The sequence below is a fragment of the Phasianus colchicus genome, chromosome 2, assembly GCF_987193195.1.
Source record: "Phasianus colchicus chromosome 2, bPhaCol1.hap1.1, whole genome shotgun sequence".
NCBI classification, from domain to species: Eukaryota; Metazoa; Chordata; class Aves; order Galliformes; family Phasianidae; genus Phasianus; species Phasianus colchicus.
The window spans coordinates 51,074,115-51,094,589 of record NC_143437.1 but is presented as its reverse complement, the minus strand read 5'-3'; the positions used below and the strand labels follow the sequence as shown (position 1 = coordinate 51,094,589).

Below are 20,475 nucleotides of genomic sequence, written 5' to 3'. Positions count from 1 at the left end.
TTATCACTGCTTTCAGTCCATTTTAAAATCCTGCTAAAAAAATGAAACTATGAAGTTAAATATAAATGCATAGGAATTAAAATTATACACAGACGTGTACAGAAATACACAGTTCTGCATATATACGTTCATGTATTTGTGTAAAAATACAGTTCCGAGGGTTTTAATAGAAATGAGCACAAATTGATTTAAATTAACCTCTGAGCATACTGGCGAGCCTGCACAGTAATTAACTGTGCTATTTATTAATTATTATAAGCAAACCAACTGTCCCTTCCCTTCATCTCTCCAATAAAAACAATTCATTCCTAATCCACTCCAGCTGCAGAAACTTTTATGAAATGTTACATAAGGTAATAAAATAGCTCCAGCTTTAGGTCTATGGTATCCAGTTCTGGCTCTCAATCATTCGTGTCAGATTATAATCTCCAGGAAAGAGGTCTGCATTATGCAAACAATCCAGTACCTCACTGGCACACGCAAGCACAGCACCAGATTTTTTTATTTTTTTCAAATTACACAGCAATAGACACTGACTATCAGAGATCAGTCACGGAACAAGCTAAATCTGCATGAAGGAGAAAGACCAAATGAGCTGGGGGGGGGAGGGGGTGGGATGCAGTATGCAGTATCAGGAAAACGAAAGCAGAATCGAAAAAGGAAGAAGGACCACAGGAATTTAGCTTCGTTGAAAAGGTTTCTAGCAATATCTGCTGGCAGTTTCTTTTTACCGATATTACCAGTTAATCTACCGCAATCAACAATTTGAGTAGGTACAAAACAGAAAATGTCTAGTGATTTAGATCAACGCAGGATATAAAACACAAAATGGATTTCCAAGTGCTAAATTCAGCAATGGTTACTGCCATCCACTTGCTTGTATAGCATACTCTGACTATTAAGGTAGCAGGCACAGGGAATATGGAGCAAGAAGGCAGGCAGAAATGTGTTGATTCAGATTACCACTTACCAAATTTGCTTTTGCTTTGCCAGTATATTAGTTAAATCTTTTTTCTGTGCTTCATAGCACGATATATGTTTTGAAGATGGTTGCTCATAGCAAGCTCTTTATTTTGTTTTTGTTTTAAAACAGCCGTAATTTGCACACCCTGACACCTGCTGATTTCATGCCCTGCCTTTTCCTGTCAAAGCCCATTCTCTGCTCTCCATGCAAGGAAATCTCATTTATCAAAATTCTGTTAGCGTAAGGGGAAGGGCTATGCTGAGCTGAGCCGTGGCCTTCATTAAACATGCAGAACATAAACTGCTGACACTAAGCATAGTCAACTTGCAGTGTGGCAGAGGAGGAAAAAAAAAAAAAAAAAAGCATTGGTGTGATGGGGAGATGGGAATAAAAGCCACTGTTTTGCAAAGCATTTAAGTCATACTGAAGTCAGTGAGATTTAATCACAGACCTGAAGTTAAGCGTGTGCTTAACTTTGCCAAACAGAAATAGATCACTAAATAATGAATGGATCGTTCTATTTCTGTTTCAAGGAACACGGACACTTTGTTCTCCAGACCATTCCCCAAGGGAATGAAATAGTCGAGGGGAAAAAAGGTAACAAAAAGGAGAAAACAGTCCTCTCTTCAGCTCAAAATACTGGTCTGCATAAAGGAACTATATGCTCTGTTTAATATGAGATTAAAATGGCTGGTATCCATCATTCAAGTTCCACTGAAGAAAAACAATCACCATTACGTTCACTAATTTCAATAGGCTACCAGAAAAGGTTTTTCTGGACAAGAAGGAAGAAAATTTTGTAAATTTGGAAGAAGAAAGCACATAAACAGAAATGCAGTAGAAATCAATATTAGGGCTGAGGGGGAACAAAGTGGCTTTTGAAATTTCCAATTCAGCTACCGTTCTTCATTTTTTTCCCCCTTTAATTCTCCAGGATAGCTGTGTAATGCTGCCTACAATAGAAACTTGAATTTAATAGGCACGAAGCAGAAGGTGTGTAGCATTTTCCTCTGATCACAAGGAACAAGCACTTAGCTGTAAGAGAGATCCACAATGAGTCACTGCAGGGAGGAATCAAATGCATCACAGGTACACGCAAGCCTTTTTTATTATTATTGTTCCAACTGAAAACACGTTATAACTTAGAGACCTCGAAAAAAAATATACCTACTTTAAAGCTCCTAGTCTTATAAAAATACATACTATCCCAATCACACATGCTGGCATTCATGCAGCTCCAGTGGAGGCTGAGGAAGACAGATACAAAGGAGAGTGGGGAGGGAAGGTCAACCTTTTCTCTGTAACCTTTCTTGCTATTTATCAATAAGCTAAGATAATCATTTGCAGTTGAAGCTGTCTAAATACCAAAAGAATGACTTTCCATCAAATTTCAAACAGCACCTAAAAGCTATTTTAATATTCATTATCTAAAAAAAAAAAAAATCATATTAACATTTTCTGATACTTTGACATCTCTTAAATAGTTCTCCAAAGTTAATGCAAAATTAAAAGTACTGCAAAAGTAATGGCCAGATTCTGCTACCCTTTCACATACTGAACATCATTGTATGCCAGAAAGAAAGAATTTCAGCACTTAGTTCTAATCAACCAACCCCTAACATAATACTTGTTTTTCTTGCATCTTTTAGGGCTCTGCGTACGCGTAGTCTAGATAGAGAGAGCAGAAAATACACACACTTGTGGCAATGGGGCATGCACATTAATCATTCCCTGGAAATAATTTCTGTAGATTATTTTTTAAACACACGCTGCACACACTTAACAGAAATCAATAGCAGCTTTCATAGTAAAAAGCCCTAATGATGTTTTTTCTTTCCCTAACATCACATATAAACCAGAATGGAATGGCCCAATTCTTAAATCTTGCCTTTGTATTTGTAAACCTTGCCATATTTTTCAGCTTTTATTTTATTTTACCTTTTCTCTGGTCAACAAGATACTGCAGCCTTCCAGACAGAGCTGCACACCACATGGCACCATTCAGCTGTATATCTAGGTCAGCTTGCATTTTTAATGTGCTCCATTAGCTTTCCCTCACTCACTGTATCAAGTTTAAACTATTACTTCTCACTTTCAAACCTTTGTATAACTAAGCCTGGTAGCACCCAGGATCCAAAGAGTATCATCAATGTCTGCAACATTTGTTCCACCACAGAAACCAATTCTAATGCTATTTAATTTCCTTAATTTCATGCTATTTCCAAGCCCAGCATTCCCAAATTTCTCCTTCAAGATTCTCTTCCATAATGCCACGGTAAAAAAAAAAATATATATATATATACACACACACACTTATGTAATACATAAAATAGAATTGCTTAAAACAAAACAAATGAAGCTTCAGCTAACATAACTCTTTCCTCAGCACTATTTGGGGCAGCTTAACAACTCTGACCTTGGCAACATTCTGCACACACCAGAGCTAAGAACTAGGAGTTAATAACCATATAAACACCCACAGTTACACTACTGTAAAGCTTCTGCATGCAATCATACGTGTTACAATGATATTAAGTTACTTAGATGCTACAAAAGCCAGTTCCACACGATTCACTTCATTGCTTTCCTTCATAAACAGCAGCTCACAATATCTTTATTAATTTTTAAATTAGTATGTATTCCGTGTTGTTCTCACAAGCACTTTGAGGGCGTGTCTCCCTCCACCAGAGCACAGCCCTTGCACAAGGATTAGAGCTGTAAAACCGCCCAGATATAGGTTACATTTACGAGGTAATCAGTACATCTGTTCTGACACGAGGAATAGCACTGTGAGAACGTATCACAGAAGGCTCAGGAAGATTCAAATAGATCTTGAAAAAGAAGGGGGGGGGGGAGGGAGGAGGGAATCAGCTGGTGGAATGAAAACAGACACTCACGTTGCATTGATGCTGAGCAGTGGCACTGATGCTTATTCTGCTCCAGATTAAAATGTTAAGGCAAGTTTTACTACAGAGATTATAAATCTGCTTGCTTTCTATTCCAGGTAATACCAGGGACTCCGTAATAGAATCGCAAGATCACTGCACTAAAAATGTATCACAATTGTTTGTGTGCACATCACGTTAAGCAACTGAAAGCACTGGGATAGTACAGAAATTACACCAAAACCATGTGTAATTTTGATCTTCCTACTAAAATACATTACTAAGATACAGAATAATTAACTGTTCACTCAGAAAAATCAAAGAAATGACCTTGAAAAACAAAATTTTCCAGTGTCATTCTAACCCAACACAATTATCCATCAGAATCTCCAATTCATATATTCAATAGAAAACCCATCTCATATGAAGAATTTCCTTTAAAAAAAAAAAAAAAGAACTGAATAATTGAAGATTTCAAGTTACAAGATGACCCTTTTGCAAAAGACACGTGCATTCAGTAAATCCCAAGCTTCTAGGCTACTGGCATTGTTTTTCCCCCTTGAAATCCACTTTTTCTTGCAAAGTACACTCTGAAGCAGGCATGATACACGTCTGACCCTGTCTCAGAAAAAAGGGAACTGAGGTCCTCGCTCACACCCAACAACTTCCTCATGTTCCCCTGCAATTTCTATTCTTCAAGCCAGCATTAGTTCTAACAAGCTGACCATGCAGCTGGTTTAAGCAGAGCCACACTGCAAAAATCTCAATCTCGTTCTACGTGTGCATTCCTGGTTTGTGTTGTTAGAAAGAAATAACGTCCAAAAAAGCAAAAGGAATAAACAGGAGGGAAATTTTAAAAGCTGCGGTTCCTTTGTTGTTTTGTTCCTCGTTGCTTTGAGGCGCAGTGTGAATGGGCGCCTGCTTCCCGCACTAGGTGGGGCTCTGGCCCCAGGCGGCGGTTCTGGTCGCACCAGTTGCGCAGCCAGGTACAACTTGCAGAAGAAAAAGAAAACAGGTCTAACCTGCTCTCCCAATCAAGAAAGAACAGCAAACTATTTGCAAGCCCTCGGTCCTGCCCTCCTTCCCACCCCCAAACAAAGAGACCACCTGCCTAAACACTTAAAATGTGCAGGTATTTACAAGCAGGCGCTGCGTTCCAGTTGTCAGATGAGTTCTCAGCAAATCTGATATTCCCTCCAAGTTCAAAACAACTGCATAAATCAAGCGGGCCACACAGATCTGTGAAGGACCCGCAGCACTGCAGAACAGCGTACTGGTTACATTTTAACAGCCTGAAGTTCAGCCGGAGACAACCATTAACAGAAGGCTGAGCCCAATACTGGCAAACCCACGCAGAAATACAGGGCTGCAAGGCTTCAGCACTGCCACCAGCTACAAGTGTAGAGTAACAAAAGAAAGACCGAGAAAACAATATATACTTTTTTTATTTTATTTATTTATTTTTTTGTGTGTGTGGTAATTCACACTGCATTGTAGCAGTTGGTGTGAAATGGAGAGTTCCATCAGATCTTTGAGCTGATGCATGTTGGCATCACAAAACCAGTATTAAAGGCTGCACTTCGCTGATCCCATCTGATTGCAAACCACAAACCTGCAAGTTTCAAGTGCTGGGAGGCAGGCGTGACATTCCCCACTCTGCTCACACCAGCCCTCCACAATGCTCTGCAACTTTGGAAACAACAGCTTCCCAGTCCTGGTCCCCAAGCCTCATCTTGAGGTCTGCAGCATTTATTTGTCAAACACCACAAGCTGCTTCACACTGAAAAGCTGCATTAAACTCATATTTACCAGCACTTTGGGTCACTGGAGGAAGTCTAGTATTAGAAGTAGGAAGGAGCTGGGAAGAGCAGGGCACTGCGACAAGCAGGTGCTTGGCGAGTGGGTTTTGATGGGGCACCACACTCCTAGTCTGACATCATCCTTCAGACTCCAGGTGGTCAGATACACTGCTCTGCAGCCCTCAGGAAAGAGCTGGAGGACAAAAGGAGTTCCTCTCCACCCATCTAATCTGTTGGTATTACCTCTTAATTTCTATAAAACTAATCAGAAAATCAGATTTACTGAGACTGAAATTACCCAACGTAAAGAACTGGGTATTTGGTTACGTAGGTGAAATTTTCCTAAAATATTATCATAGCTGTTCAGTTCTGTGTTTGCTTGTCCTGAATACCAAGCAGCGCTCTGAACAGGCCCAGACAAAACATGCTAAAGTCACTGCTACTCACTAGTGCAAAATGCTCCGACACATCTGTGCGGCGTCCCTAAGCCCTGCTGAGAACCCTAAAAGAGCACATCAAAAGAATACCTTCTTCCCTGCTCTTAGCAAACACCCAGCACAGAAGGCACTCAGAAAACTTCAGCAATCCTAAAACATAGCTTTCAAAATGACTCAAAGAAAGAAGGCTGGAAAATCCTTTTAGACGTTTCTGAACACCTCAGATAAAACAACTTCACAAAGAAAACAGCAACAACAGAGCTGGTGAAACATGTAATCCTAATTCTGCTCTGAGCAGTGAAACAGAAGCTACCGGAGGCTAATATGAATATCTATTCTTTTTAAGCTGCAACAAATCCAAGAACTTACTTATAACCCTCAAGATTCCTAAGTCAACAGTGCACAGATCTAAATTAGGGCTCATTTCTCTATACATTCCTATATACTAAAGACACACACAGACATTCCAAGTGTCAACATATCAAGACAGAGCTAATTCAGACACTTCAAAACATCCTCTTCTGAAAAGGATTAACTTCAGAACAATTTTATTTGCCTTTGAAGATGCAACTGTGGTAAGCAACCACCAGATGGCAGAAGCAGAGGCTATGAGAGTCTCCAACAAAAGAAAGCTGTTTTAAAAAGGTATATATTAGAAGAAAACAATTTTTATCCTTACTTTTCTCTCGCATGGCTTCTTTCCTCCTGCTTTCCAGGAAGTACTATTTTGTGCCAATCAACCTAATAAACACCTCCAAAAAAAATACAATTAACAAACACAACAGTCTCCTGAGAAGATGTGTTCTCAGTTTTCTCAAATGGCATCTCTACTCCATCTCACAGCTCAGGGCTTCCGTATTATGGATACCGTCAGAACAACGCTTTCCTTCTGGATTTGCACAGTTATAACTCACGATCAGTCACCGAATATATTCTCTTTGGTGTCCTACACTTCAAATCAGAGACCAGACACGCACTTACGCCGTGCAGCTGTGTTTTCCCTCGGGATCTCAACTTCTGGTACCTGGAGTGTGGAAGCAAGCAGGCTGCAGAAATGCACTGTAATGCTCTGAGTATTGGAATAAAGCAGCAGTTGAAAGGCGGACAAAAGCAAAACAAAATCTTAGTAAGCTTGTGTAAAAGCAGTATGGGGTGGGAGGGAAAAAGAGATTTTAGTCCTGAGCACAATTGATTCTTAAAACCGTATATCCTGTGTCAGAAAAAGAGCATTAAAAAAACGCAACCCAGCAGCAGACATTTAAAAAGTCTTAGGAATAGACTCCGTCGATAACCTGCAGAATTAAGTGACGGCGATGAGGTCACCGCTTCACGCTGTGCCACAGAACAACACCGCGGCCACTTCCACCGACACCACCGGAAGCTCCACTGGGCTGACAGAGCCGCACCAGAAATGCCACCCCCAAGGCACTTCTTTACCAGAGCTGCACTGCTCCGATTCCCCCACCCAAGAGTAACCTTCTTCCTGTACTTCTCCCCAAGGAAACATAAGGTCACCCAGCAGCGAGCTCATCCCTCGGGGCTCAGCAGCGGTCCCGCAGCAAGGCCCCCAGCTGCAGCTGGTCCTACGCCCGAGCGCAGCACTGCGGGAACGTGCCTCGGTGCGCTACCAGCACCCCTGCCAAACACCGCGGGGCTCTCGCCTGCCCCATTTCCAAGTGACACCTGCACATCACTAATCCAGTTGCCGTTTATTTCCATATGTCAAATTACAATCTTTACTTGTGCAAAGCGACATAATAGTAATGATTAAGCCAATTACATCACAACACAGCTTAAAAGTACACACAATGGGAGGATTAAAGCTGGCTCCCGAGCAGGAGAGCCCTGTTCTCTGCGAGCTCTCCCACTGTGGGGACACCAGCGTCTCTTTTCCCGCTGACACGCAGCCGCCGGTTGCCACGAGCACAGGTCTGTGTGAGCACCGCAAGGCTGACCCCGAGTGCACAGCACCGACATGGCTGCAACCAGACAGCTGCATGGGTGAGCGGATCCCGGCCCGTCCTGCCGGGTAAAGCCACCTCCACCACAGTATGTGGGTCAGGTTGGTGCTGGCAGCATGGGCCCTGCCTGGGGAACGGAGGGGAAGAAGGGATAGAAAACCAAGCACAAAGAGGAAAGAAGCCGGGCGTCTCATTCTCTCCATAGGGCCAAACACGGTTTTCAAACCATCTGAAGTATTTACCACTGCTTTCCACACCGTAATGCCAACTAACACCAACACCAGACTCCCATAGCAACGTTTGTTAAATCTTTACATGATAACCAACCTTTCAGACTAATAAGTTTAATTCTAACTATAATTGAGCATCTGAATCTCCTAGGATTTAAAAACCTCAGACAGACACCATTATTTTTATTTGCTCACTGCCTTGGTGTTAAAATCGGCATCACTCAAAATGGTTAAACCTTCCACCTCCTATTACTGCTCTGCACACCTTACTCCTCCTTCTTTTTCATATCTTCATATCCCTCCTAATTTTCTCTACCACCTGGCAGCGTTGGTTCCATCTGCCAAAATCTATCTCCCTATTCCAGCTAAAATCAACACAAAATAAATCGGCACTGTTAGTATTTTACACGTCATCATTAGGCTTTAATAAGATTAACAGGGCTGAAAGAACTTCCAACTTTTAAATACATCCTTGTGTGCTGACTGCAGACTCAGGCAGACACTGCTCTATCCAGTCACGCTATGTGAGGTTCTCCACAAGTACAGTTCCAAAGAAACACATGCATGTATAAGCTTATACTCAGCAGAATTGAATGCAGTGTGCACAACTGGCAGGTCTGTCCCACATCACCCATCAGCTGCTCATGATTTGCTGGGTGGTCATTTCACCCACATCTCTCCATCAACAACCATGCACATCACAACTGTTTTAAGTACCGAATCAGCCAGAAGCTGGATTTGTTTTTTCTTTACAATATATACATGCATACCAACGCACACAAAAATGCATATGTAAGTAAAACTGAATGCCCCATGTGCCACCTTAAAAAATGCTAATTTTGTGAACTGTCAGTTTGCCATACTAGCAAGACTAGTTGCAAAAAAAACCCCAAAAAACCTGAGTGCCTTTGCTTCTCTATCATTCAACCAAAGGACAGAAGCAATATCAAATTTGCACATATTCACACTTATCAAACATCACTTCTTATTTCCATGGCTTAAACTTCTGTGATCCATAAAAGATCCTGATCTCACATATGCACACACACACACACACAAAAAGAGTTGTATTAAAAATACCTTTTTTACTCCATTGTGCCTTATATTCTACCTTTGTTTTGGGAAGATTGCTTTCTTATTAAAATAGTGAGATGGAGGCAACATTCTGAAGGACAATTACTAATGGTCTGCAGTTTGCACCTGTTCTGTGTTTACAGAGTGAAAACAAGACTTGGCACTTCAAGGTACCTCTTCCCTGGGCTTATTTACAGTGTGAAACAATAGCTTTTGTTTCAATTTTCTTTGCTAAAATAAAAGCCTATTTTGTCCAACCAAAATGCATATCCTACATCAAATACACCCTGTAGCTGACTTCTACGCGTGCTTATCCTCCTGATCATCGACTCAAAAAACTACATCATCCAGATCTCCCCTTCGCAGCCAACAACTATGGTGAGGCTGAACAATGTTGTGCTGTCTCATTTAGCACGTGTTCCTGGGAAATGGCCCCATTCACTGCCAGCAAGCAGTGAAGGAGAATTTAAGACTAAGAGATAACATTGTAAGCTCCTTCTGCGTTTTAGAAATACTCCTTTTCAAACTCAGTATTCCATCATCTACAGGAAACACAGCCTAAAACTAAGTTGTAAGTGTTCATAGATTGGTGGAATGGGTATAGTCAAGAGATCAGACACCCTCTGCCACAAATTATGTTTCTGCATGTGCATACAGACTGGACTTGAAATGTTAGCTGCTGAGCCAGATGCTCCACCCAAAACTGTCAAGATAAGCCCCCCAACTGCCTACATTAAGCCTGGCAAAGAAATTCAGGCTAAAAGCTTGTATCGAGGAAAGTGCTGTTTCGTGAAAACTATGACCTTACATATTCCTCAACTATGCTGTATGACATTTTCCATACAAACCTGTTTTCCATCTTAAAAAATAAAAAACATTTTTCCTTTTAAAAATTGTGTTTGTATGCATTCTCCACGGGCATACCAATATAACAGAGTTACTAATGCTTATGTCTCATTGCGACAGACAACAGAGGAAGTGTTTCTTAAGGGAGAGGAGGCTTTCACAGAATGCCTAAGTAGACAACTAAGATAAATTCTGAGATTAATGAATTTGGAATGATACACTTACCTTTTTCTTGATTGAGGGAAAAAAAAACACATGAAATTCCTACATATATCTAGTTTATTACACAGCATAAGAATACTTCTTTATGAGAGTAAAATAACCCAGATGATTCTGAAACTGAATCTCACAGATTCAGATCTTGGGACTCCAGAAGATGATGTTAAGAGCTAGCAGTAGCACTGATTTAGTTTTGTAAAACTAAAGCTTAGCAACAGAACACTCTTAAAGCCTTTGGTAGTAGGAAGGAGATTCAAATGATGAAGACAACTGGAAGACTGAAAAACACCCTGCAAGTTTAACCATAAAAAAAACAGCAAGAAGCCTCTTCCACAGTGTTTCAGTTGTAAGAGTCACTGGCTACAATCAGCTTCAGTAATATTGCTGTTTACCCACCTAGTCTGAAGGATTATGGAGATAACTGCACAAAAGCTGACTCTCGAGGTTTATTAAATATTCAACAAATATTCTGTACGCATGCTGGGTATTAAATAATAATAAAAAATAAAACAAAAAACAGAAAATGCTGCAGAATATTATACATTAAATACTTCAGATAATACCAGAGTAGCGCAGTTCGTAATAATTATTTTAAATCACTTTATCAGATATCAACATAAAAATGTACAATACAGACGCAACTGTAAATTCTGGCATCATGAATATTTAGATGCTTTTAAAGCTGTTTTTTTTTTTTTTTTTTTTCTGTGGGTTAATTTTGCTTACAGTATTCTTGCATAAACTTAGAAAACTCATTTCATCTTTTCTTGATTTTTTTTTCACCTTGGCATTAAGTAATAGCACTGTTATTTTCTCACTTGCTGTAGTATCACAGCATGGGGACATTCAGCAGCAGGAAACTCTTCGTTGTCATGCTTTAGCCTACTGTTCTTCCCATCTCCTCCTTCCCCTCCCATACCCACTCTCTTCCTAGTTAAATAGATGTAGCCTACACACAATCTGCCTTTTCCTAAAATCATCTGCTAATAATGTTCAATTAAAACCACACTTGTTGCCATAAGGCTCACTGGCCAAAGAAACTCAGGCAATAACTAGGGTACTGCCTACCCACTTTGCAGAGCAGGTTTCAAGTGTTCTCTCCAACACGCGTGCTGTATGCCGTACACTGATCTACAACTGCACACAAGGTGATGCAGCTGTTCAACATACTACTTTCTATTTGTGATGCACTGTGAAAAAGGACTGTGAATAAAGTAGCTTACTCAACAGACTTCAAAGCAGCAGGTAACAAGTGAGATTTTTGAGTGTAAATCTATGAAACACGAACAAGCCCAGCAACGAGTCAACTTAAAAGATAGTACGAAGCAGAAGTTCCCTGTTTCCACATGGCCTTGCCCAAGTAATACCTGCTCAAGTGCTCTATACAGAGTAATAGAGCCCACATGCCCGCCTCAGAACACCAAACCTAGGGGAAGGTTTTCAAACTGGTGGATGTAAGTCAGAGGATTCTCAACTCTTAAGCTGACAATTGCCATCTTTCGCGATACCACATCCAGCAATTTAAACAGATGGGACCTATAGAGCAAAACTGCATTAAACTACAGACCTTGTGTCCAAATGTAGCATCCTCGGAGGCCAAGACTTCAACCTGCAATTATAAGGAGAAAGATCATTTCAAATGTAGCCACTACCAGCAACCTCTCCTGAGCACAGCACCACGGTCCAGGCAGAGTAGAATTTTCCACAAAGGACATCAGCTTGGAACAGCCCAAGAAAATCTACGTAGAATGGGACGTGCTGAACTAGCAGCTGCCAACAAAGTCTCACAAGAAAGGAAACAGAAACTCAACCTAAATGGTGTAAAAAGCATCTATCTAGCAGTACCCCAACATATAACAGAGTGCAACTGGAATGCTGCTCTCCAAGCAGCTTCTGGTTACACCAAAAGACTGCCTGAGCACAACCTGCATCACCTGCTGTGACAACTTCCTGTAAAATTAAAGACTGGCAACAGCTGAGCTCTTCCCTTTGCATTACCACCTGATGAGGCCTACTGCACCTGCATCAACACCAGTTGGAAGCTCCTTGGCCCAAGTTTCACTCATAGGCCCCTTTCCTGCCTTCAGCAAAGCAAATTCTTTTAGAACTGTAGCGTTCAGGGAAGATGAACTGCTCAGAGGCCAAGACTACCCAGGAGCACAATACAGCAAGCATCTGAAAGCTTGAGGACTGCAAGCTGTGAAGTGACCTAGCGATGCCCCAAATCCAGCACACCTTGCTGGTTGCCATGTAGCCACTGTTCCAAGAGCTGATATGCATTAATCTGGGACAACAGACGCAGAAAAACAGGCACACCGATTTTTCATTAGTCTCCTTAAAAATACTTCATGCTTCAGCACCTTTCACCTGAGAACCTCAGTGCTTTTATGAATTCTAATTAATTAAGCTTCCCAATACACTAGTGAGGTAGGAAAATGTCATCATCCCAATATACAGAAAGCAGAGTGAGGCAGAAAGAGGTTAAATAATTTCTTAGCAGTCATGTGCCAAACAAGGGACGTGACTCAGGAAAAGAATCCCAGATTTCTACTCCCAGGCTCATAGTTTAACAACTAGGAAATTCTCTATTTCTCTGATTTACATCCTATTTAAAATGCCTAGTGCTGCATTATAATTTATATAACTAGTATAACTATAACTAATGTATCTAATCTCCAGTTTAACTTAAGAAGAGTGAAGGATTTAAAGCAAATCAAGACAGAAAAAATGAATGTCAAGTTTCAGCCCGAAGCACATTATAATGCCAGAGTTATAAACCCCTGAACAAGAGGGTTTATAATGGAAAGGCTGATAAACTAACAATGATGGCAGCACTTAAATATATTTATGTCATGATCTAGTAACATATGGTATCTCTTCATCTCTAAATTAAAAAAGGGAAGGAAAGGGGGGAGAAGAGAAGAAGCATTTATAGGAACTAAGAATAAAAAGAAGAAAACGAGCCTGAAGTTACCTAATTGTGACCTGTCCAACTGATTAGAAAAGGCAGTAAGAGGCTACAAAACAACATCTCACTGAACAGGAGGCAGAAAAAAAAATCCAAGTAAATAAAACCAATCTGAGATGATATGTAATAGCTACTTATATTAAGCTTCTAATCCTTTAGGCACTTTATAAATATTAAACAATCAGTCCTGGTGAGACTGATAAATATCCATAATATATTTTACAGATGAAGAAACAGACAGAGGGTTAAGTGACTTGCCCAGGGCCAAAAAGAATAATCAGACACTGGATTGGAAGTAGAAGAATGACCTGCTAGTATACTATGCCCAATTCAGTCCCTCAAGTCGCTTCTGAAAGAAGCTAATTGCAGTGTCAGAAGCAGTCCACCTAGGGTTAACACAATACCTATCTAAACTGAGTGTTGTGTCACCGGGCTGCTTTGGTATAACACCTTGCTACATACACAGCAAAACTCTAACAACCTTGTTCAAAATCTACTCAGTTATCTCTACCCGATACCGTGCTGTTCATCTATCTCAGATGTCATCCTACAGCACTGGTTCCAAACGGAGCTGGTCACTGGTTATCACAGAGACTCACTAATGAAAGTAGAACCTTCCCTGTGCCACTGGCTCCTTCTTGGGTCCCTCCTTGGATCGAGCTATGCTGAAGACCCCAGCTCACTCTGTCTGCTTTGCCCTGCGGTCCCTTCCTCTCCTCTGCTCTCCCTGTGGCTCCAGCTGGGCTAATGGCTCACAGAACCTCCCCAGAGCTGCTCCTCTCTGCACTCCTCCACATTCGGCGCTCCCGGTGTTGGAACACAGCACAGATAGCACAAAACTCCTGCAAAGATCAACTCAAAGTAGTCTTTGTTGGGCATCCATGCTTTGTCCTGTGGGGAGGCCACCTCACTGCATGGGAACATCACCACGCAGGGAAGTGGCACTGTCAGCACGTGGGCTGTGCTAATTAACCTTCTGATCACTCAGTGATGAACAAATGGTTCAAAATGCAAAAATTAACACAGCATGTTTACCAAAGTCAGGTCTCTTTTCTTTTACCAGGATGTTGTGAAGAGGAACAAACTGACATCAGACAGCAAAACAGAAGTTTGTGTTTCTGTGCTCTCTTTTATAGATAGGATTTTTTTGTTTAATGCTTAGAAATGTAAGGCTCACAGAGACAATAAAATGGTTCAGAGTGCAGCTACTGGTATAGATGGTAATTCTAACAAAAAACGTTATTGAACAGTGTGATAATACCACTTCTGTTTTTCCAAGAGCAATCACACCATTTCTGCGATAAAATCTCATGTTGAGGATGGTGCAATAAAACACCCTCTGTATGCTTAGTTACTACTGTGTTTACTCCTGTATTACCATATTGATCCATTCATTTTGGTCTTCACCTCCGTATAAAATGCAGTAAGAGACAAGTAACTGCTGACACTGTAAGATACATGACATAAAGTACTGAAACAAGCTGTGAAACACTGCAATGTTTTTCTCATGCTGAATTTCAGAAAAAAAAAAAAAAAGAAAAAAAAACAACCCACAAAATGCATTACAAGCTAGCCTGAGAGGACCCCCCTCTAGTGGGAATCAGAGTGTACTTCAAGTAACACCCATATTACCCACAAGGAACAGAAAATGTGCCCTTAAGAATCAGGCAAGTACCATCTTTTCTCTTAATCTTCTTCAAAATACATCACTTCCATTCAAAAATAAATAAATAAATAAATAAATAAAAATATAAAGAAATCAAACCAACAAACTACAGATTCATTACTATTTCAAGATAATCAGACATAATAATTAAGAACTTCTGATTATATACTCATTTGTGGCAGTTAAACATTTCCCATTTAAGTTGCCTGACTGTAAATATGTAAATACACAATCCTGGAAGAGGGGCTGTTTCCTTGTATGGTGAAACATTTCACTGCATTATTAAAAAAGTGGCTTGGTTCTCAAATGACACACTGCTCGTTCCATGTGCCTGCACCACAACATACCAAAACACTTCGCCTGGTGCTGCTCTGCACCTTTGCTGAACACCCTCCATCAGATCCACGTTCTGTTTCTCTCAGTGTTACAGTGACATGTCTGCTACCCAGCCTCATGTTGAAGCAGAAGTATCTCACTACTGAACCATCCCTGTCCTTCCTGGGCATCCCACTCCTTCCACACCCAACTCCAGGGAGAAGGGAGCTGCTCTGCGCAGCCATGGGCTGAGCAGGATGGGGCCAGGCAGTACCACAGCCCTTCCAGCACCTAACAAGAGCAGCCTCCCATCAGTTTTGTATTTATATACATATGTGTATTTCTGTAATATATGTAATTATATATATAAAAAGTGTATATTTTGTAGACATTTTGTAAAAATATATGTAGACATACATGTATTTCACTAGATTGCTCCAAAAGTAATAGCTCCTGTTATGGAACTACAACAAATGAAAAGAGCACAATAACACTATTTTTCAGCAGTCACCACCATAAGCTATGCATTTTCACCAGCGCTGACCAAGAGCCTGCACACCGTGCTTGTAAAAATCTGCACAAGTGGAGGTGACCCACTGCCACTGACTCCACTGATGAAATGCACCACCACTGCCTCACTGTGCTCACATTCACTGTTTGGTCTCCACATGTGTTCAGCAAGTGCCAATGAATGCCAATGGGTGCCATCTTTTCTGCATGGAGGAATTCAGTAGCACATCTTTACTTCATATGTACTTCCATGACAAATCCCATTTTGTCGGACTGCCCCTCTGCTGCTGTCTGTCACATGGCAACACAATGTAGCAGAATACTGGTATAGAAGTTCATCCTTTACTGTCACACCCATCAACTTTCACTTCTGATGTTGTGGGCCAACATCATAAAATAGGAGACATAACTTTCAGAGCAGCCCAACTCCCACACATGACCAGCATCCCACCTTCACAGTCCACCCAGTCTCTGCAATGGGTGACCTGAGCAGCTGTGGCCATCACCACTAATACTTAGGTAACATTCTAGGTGTTCAGAGCAGAAAACAGTAGCATTTAATACTTGCTAATTAATTACAAGATGGAAGAACTTGATAAGCTGCGAGAGATCCTCTAGAATGTCCGGAGTACCCTAAAGCAAGTCGGGAGTAGCTTTGAGTCTCTTTTTATTCAAATAAATGACATTAAGTATTTGTGTCTTGCTCTTACAGGACTCACAGAGTCCCTAGTCTGAGAAACCACACTGCATCACAACCGTAAGATTTAAAATAAATCATGCACTGAGAAAAGGATTTGTAACGAAGCAAAACCTTGAGGAGCAATGCTAAACAGTACTCTCTGAAACAGTTGTACAGCGTTGTGATTAGATGACACAGGGAATTACAATAACGTGGCCATCTCCAAAGCCAAACTCAGCAGTGATTTGCACCTCGATTCTCTCCAACTCCTTTCTGGCCCATCAAGGCTATGTTTGAGTTAGGATTAGCAGAAGCTGAGCAAGAGCCACAGGAAGTGGAATGGCATTAATAAAAAAAAGAATGAATGACGGCTATGCTTAGTACTCACTGTAATCCAAACAAGAGAATGTGAAGTGGCAAGTACTCGTGGACAAAATAACTAACTCACAGAAAATGTGGGTTAAATGTGGGAAAATGTACTTCTCTGTATTTTTTTTCTTTTGAAACTTGAAAATGAGCACTAACAAACATTTCAGGCATATGTCCCATATAGTATCTTAATGTCACTGCTGCACAGGATCTTCAACCTGCATTTATCAGTCAAAACCTGCTGGTCCAAGGCACACTGAGAGCTGTTTTCATGCTCTCTGAAGAGCCCAAGCCCAACCACGTCACTACAGCAAGGAACACGTAGGCTGGTGCAACCCTGAGCCCACTAAAATACGCAGAACGCACTTGCTGTTTCTGCTGGGCACATATGAGAATTTGCCCAGCTGGCTGCAAATTTCACTGCTTTCTACTGTCATTTTTCTGACACTATTACTCTAGAAAAATTATAGCTCGTGGCCTTTCTGATACCTAGAGGGGTTTTGCCAAGTGCCTGCTTACTATAAAGGCATGCCTCTGGCACTTCTAAAGGATGTTCAAAACAAAATACATGTGCATGTAAATGCTATCATTTTGTAATACTTTTGTATTCACTGTATTGTAAAGATCAAGCAGATCAGCAAGGACTCTTCCCCATGACAACAAAATTGTAACAGAAGGAGGAGACGTAGGGTTGTCTCCTGAATTACTGTGGAATCCCCTCCTGATCTCACCTTTTTTTAAACAAGAGGGACACACAAAAAATCCTGCTTTCATTTCTGAAAGTCATTAGTAAGTTTCTCTCAAAGACGAGTATTGCGGTAGTTATTTGTATCTTTGAGAAATCCAGCCTGCATAGCTGTAACATCTGCATTCGTTGCCTGCCTTTTAAAGCAATTCAGGATTCAACAGTTGTAGAATATGGTCGCCACACTTCTCATGGGAGCAGGGACAAACTTGCATGACCCACGCTAGTTTTTGGCAATTCTTCAAGGACTCACTGAGGCATACACTGCTTCAAACGTATGCAGGACTACGCAGGAATAAATGCTGGTAACTGAGACAACCTTTCCTTCCCCTTTCCTCTGCTAACTGCCACAAGTTTATTTTTAATGGTTATCATGCATGTACTTTAAGACAGGTTCCTGTAGTGAGGGAGGATGGGTGTGTTCCCTGAGCAATCCCTGAAACAAACATACAAATACACACCTTTGCTATAATTCTGAATCTGTGTCTGGAACAAAGCAGGATAGTTGCATAGTATCAACCCCATGAATTAAGGAGAGATGAGATTTCCTCACTTTTCATACAAAATCCATCAGAATTACTTAGTCAAGGCCCTTTGGTTAAGTAAATGCCATGTCCTTACAGTATGACCTGTGCAAAAATTGGATGGTATGTGACCCAGTTCAGGAAAATTGTTCTTTAAATCTAGCACCTACTTTTTCCTAAGCTTTCCCTTTCTCTTTTGCCTGTTCTTTGTGGTACCAATCATTTATCTCTTGGTTCACCAAGCCTAAAAAAATGAAGATCAGAGTTCAAATTTCTGCACCCGCAACTTCTAGCTCCAGAAATGCACATTAAATAACAAAATGATCTCTTTATAAACGATAGAGTAACACTGTGCTATTTTGTGCTAAAAAGGTTTGAAAGGTTTTTCAGAAAGTATGCTGCATTTTAAACTTGCTTATTAATTCTCCTCATTCTCCTTATTAGCATGTACAGACAACACAGTGGCTCAAGGACACAGCTCGCTGAAGCAGCTCTGTGCTTGGTCAGCCAGCGTTAGAGATAAAGCACAATGATGCCTCATGTTCTTCAAAGCTGTATAGTGGAGCAGATCTGCCCTCCTCATATTTTTAAACCTTTTTTTTTTTTTTTAATGTCAAGGTTTTTGTGGAAGGTGGTGTACAATTAAAAAAAAAAAAGAAAAAAACCACCAAAACTAAAATCAAGATCATTCACATCTTCAACATTGTGTCTAATCCACTTTCTTGGCCATGATATTGACTAACCTGCTGTTTTAGTCTCCCAGTGCAAATATTTTGCAAAATCCTGGGAAGAAGGCCAACCCCTAAGAAGCAAAAAAACAGACTCTAGGTATTAGCTAACTAAAAGCAATAGCCATCAGCCTTGTGGGATGCAATATTTACCACAGCACTGTATATATTAGAAGCAACTGGGGAGAAGAAAAAAATGTGGGTCACAGGGGAATGGGACAATTCCTGTAACCTCAAAAAGCCAGAAAGAGACAGAGATCAGCACCGGGTAACAGCCATTACGAATGCTGGATTGACATCAGAGATTGTGTACATGTACAATCTGTGTACACTCCCGAGTGGCTGCAGGGGACCCACGAGGACTATCTGTGAGCGTGCTCTTCTCCCTCCCAGTCCTGAGGTCACTTGTTCCTCCACAGTTACCACAGACAACTGATGAGCAGCAAATTCACAGCAGTAACACATCCACCTTGCGCTTGCTGTTAGAAGATGAAACAGGCAAGGTACATTCGCAGCCATACCCACGCACACGGAATCTGTTATTAGCATAGTTACAGTTCCAATCTTTTCTATTTTTTTTTGGCCAGACACTGTTTTTCATGTATATACAGAGATAAATAACATGCAATTAGTTCTCACAGAGCAGAGTGCTGCATGAAACAGTGCAACTGCACTGAACATTACCTTTTGATATTTATTTGTTTGACAGTGTAGAGATCAAAATGATTTTTGTACTGAGACTGAAATCTAGGAGCAGTCGCTATTTAAATGATCTTAAGAAAAGGGTGGTAGATATTATTAAACATAAAATCCAACCTTTCACCTGAAAGCATTCTAATATGTGAAAAATCCTGAAAAGCTGTCATTGTGCCATAAGACATGAGGAGTATCAATTACTGCAAGCATTAAGCCTTTATTTAGGTACTGCATCTGCATCTTTTCTAACCCATTTATATTTCTTACTCTTTGTTGAATCCCGTTACTTCCTTTTAATTCAGCAGTTCTAAAATTGTGAACCACAAAACCTTGCCTCCCAAAGCCCACTGCACAGGTACATATGAGCAGCCAGTACGTGCACAATGACACCGTCAGCCTGCAGAACGACAAGCTACAGAAAGCACCAGAAATGGTTAAAGCATAACTGCCTCTCCTCGCAGGGCTGGAGGTTCCACTCCCCACCCAAACACGCCCCAATAACCCTTTTCAGACACAGTCAGGTTGCCTGCTGCAAACAGGAGATGCCCTCCACCAGCACTTAGGCGGCGGTGATGAATAGCTGCAGCGCCGACATGTTTTTAGGAATTCCAGAAAGCTCCCCCAAGGCACTGGGGGGAATTTCAGTGCCACCCTTGCCAGCAGGGAGGGCCACTGCTTCGTAAGGCTGCAAGAGCTGCAACTCCTTGCTCCCCTGCCTGCCTCTCTGGACATCCGTACGTGCCACCTAGGAACGTGAGGGCAAATACAAGTCCTAGGTAAAACCGCACGTCTGAAACAACAACCGTGCCTGAGCAAAGCCTAACCGTTCACAGCAAAACTGGAGATAAGTGACCAAGGAC

The 20,475-nt window shown here is 41.1% G+C and overlaps 1 protein-coding gene across 12 annotated transcripts in view; it reads right to left on the bottom strand.

The window, feature by feature from the left end:
• Positions 1-20,475, bottom strand: part of ARID1B (AT-rich interaction domain 1B) — a 317,322-nt gene that overhangs the window by 130,777 nt on the left and 166,070 nt on the right. For 7 of the 12 annotated variants that reach the window (XM_090135650.1, XM_090135644.1, XM_090135646.1 and 4 more), the window contains exon 5: positions 11,983-12,024. The exons of the other annotated variants lie outside the window; for them this stretch is intronic. In XM_090135650.1, coding sequence (XP_089991776.1) covers positions 11,983-12,024 — 42 coding nt within the window. The remainder of the gene's footprint in view (positions 1-11,982; positions 12,025-20,475) is intronic. 12 annotated transcript variants of the gene reach the window in all.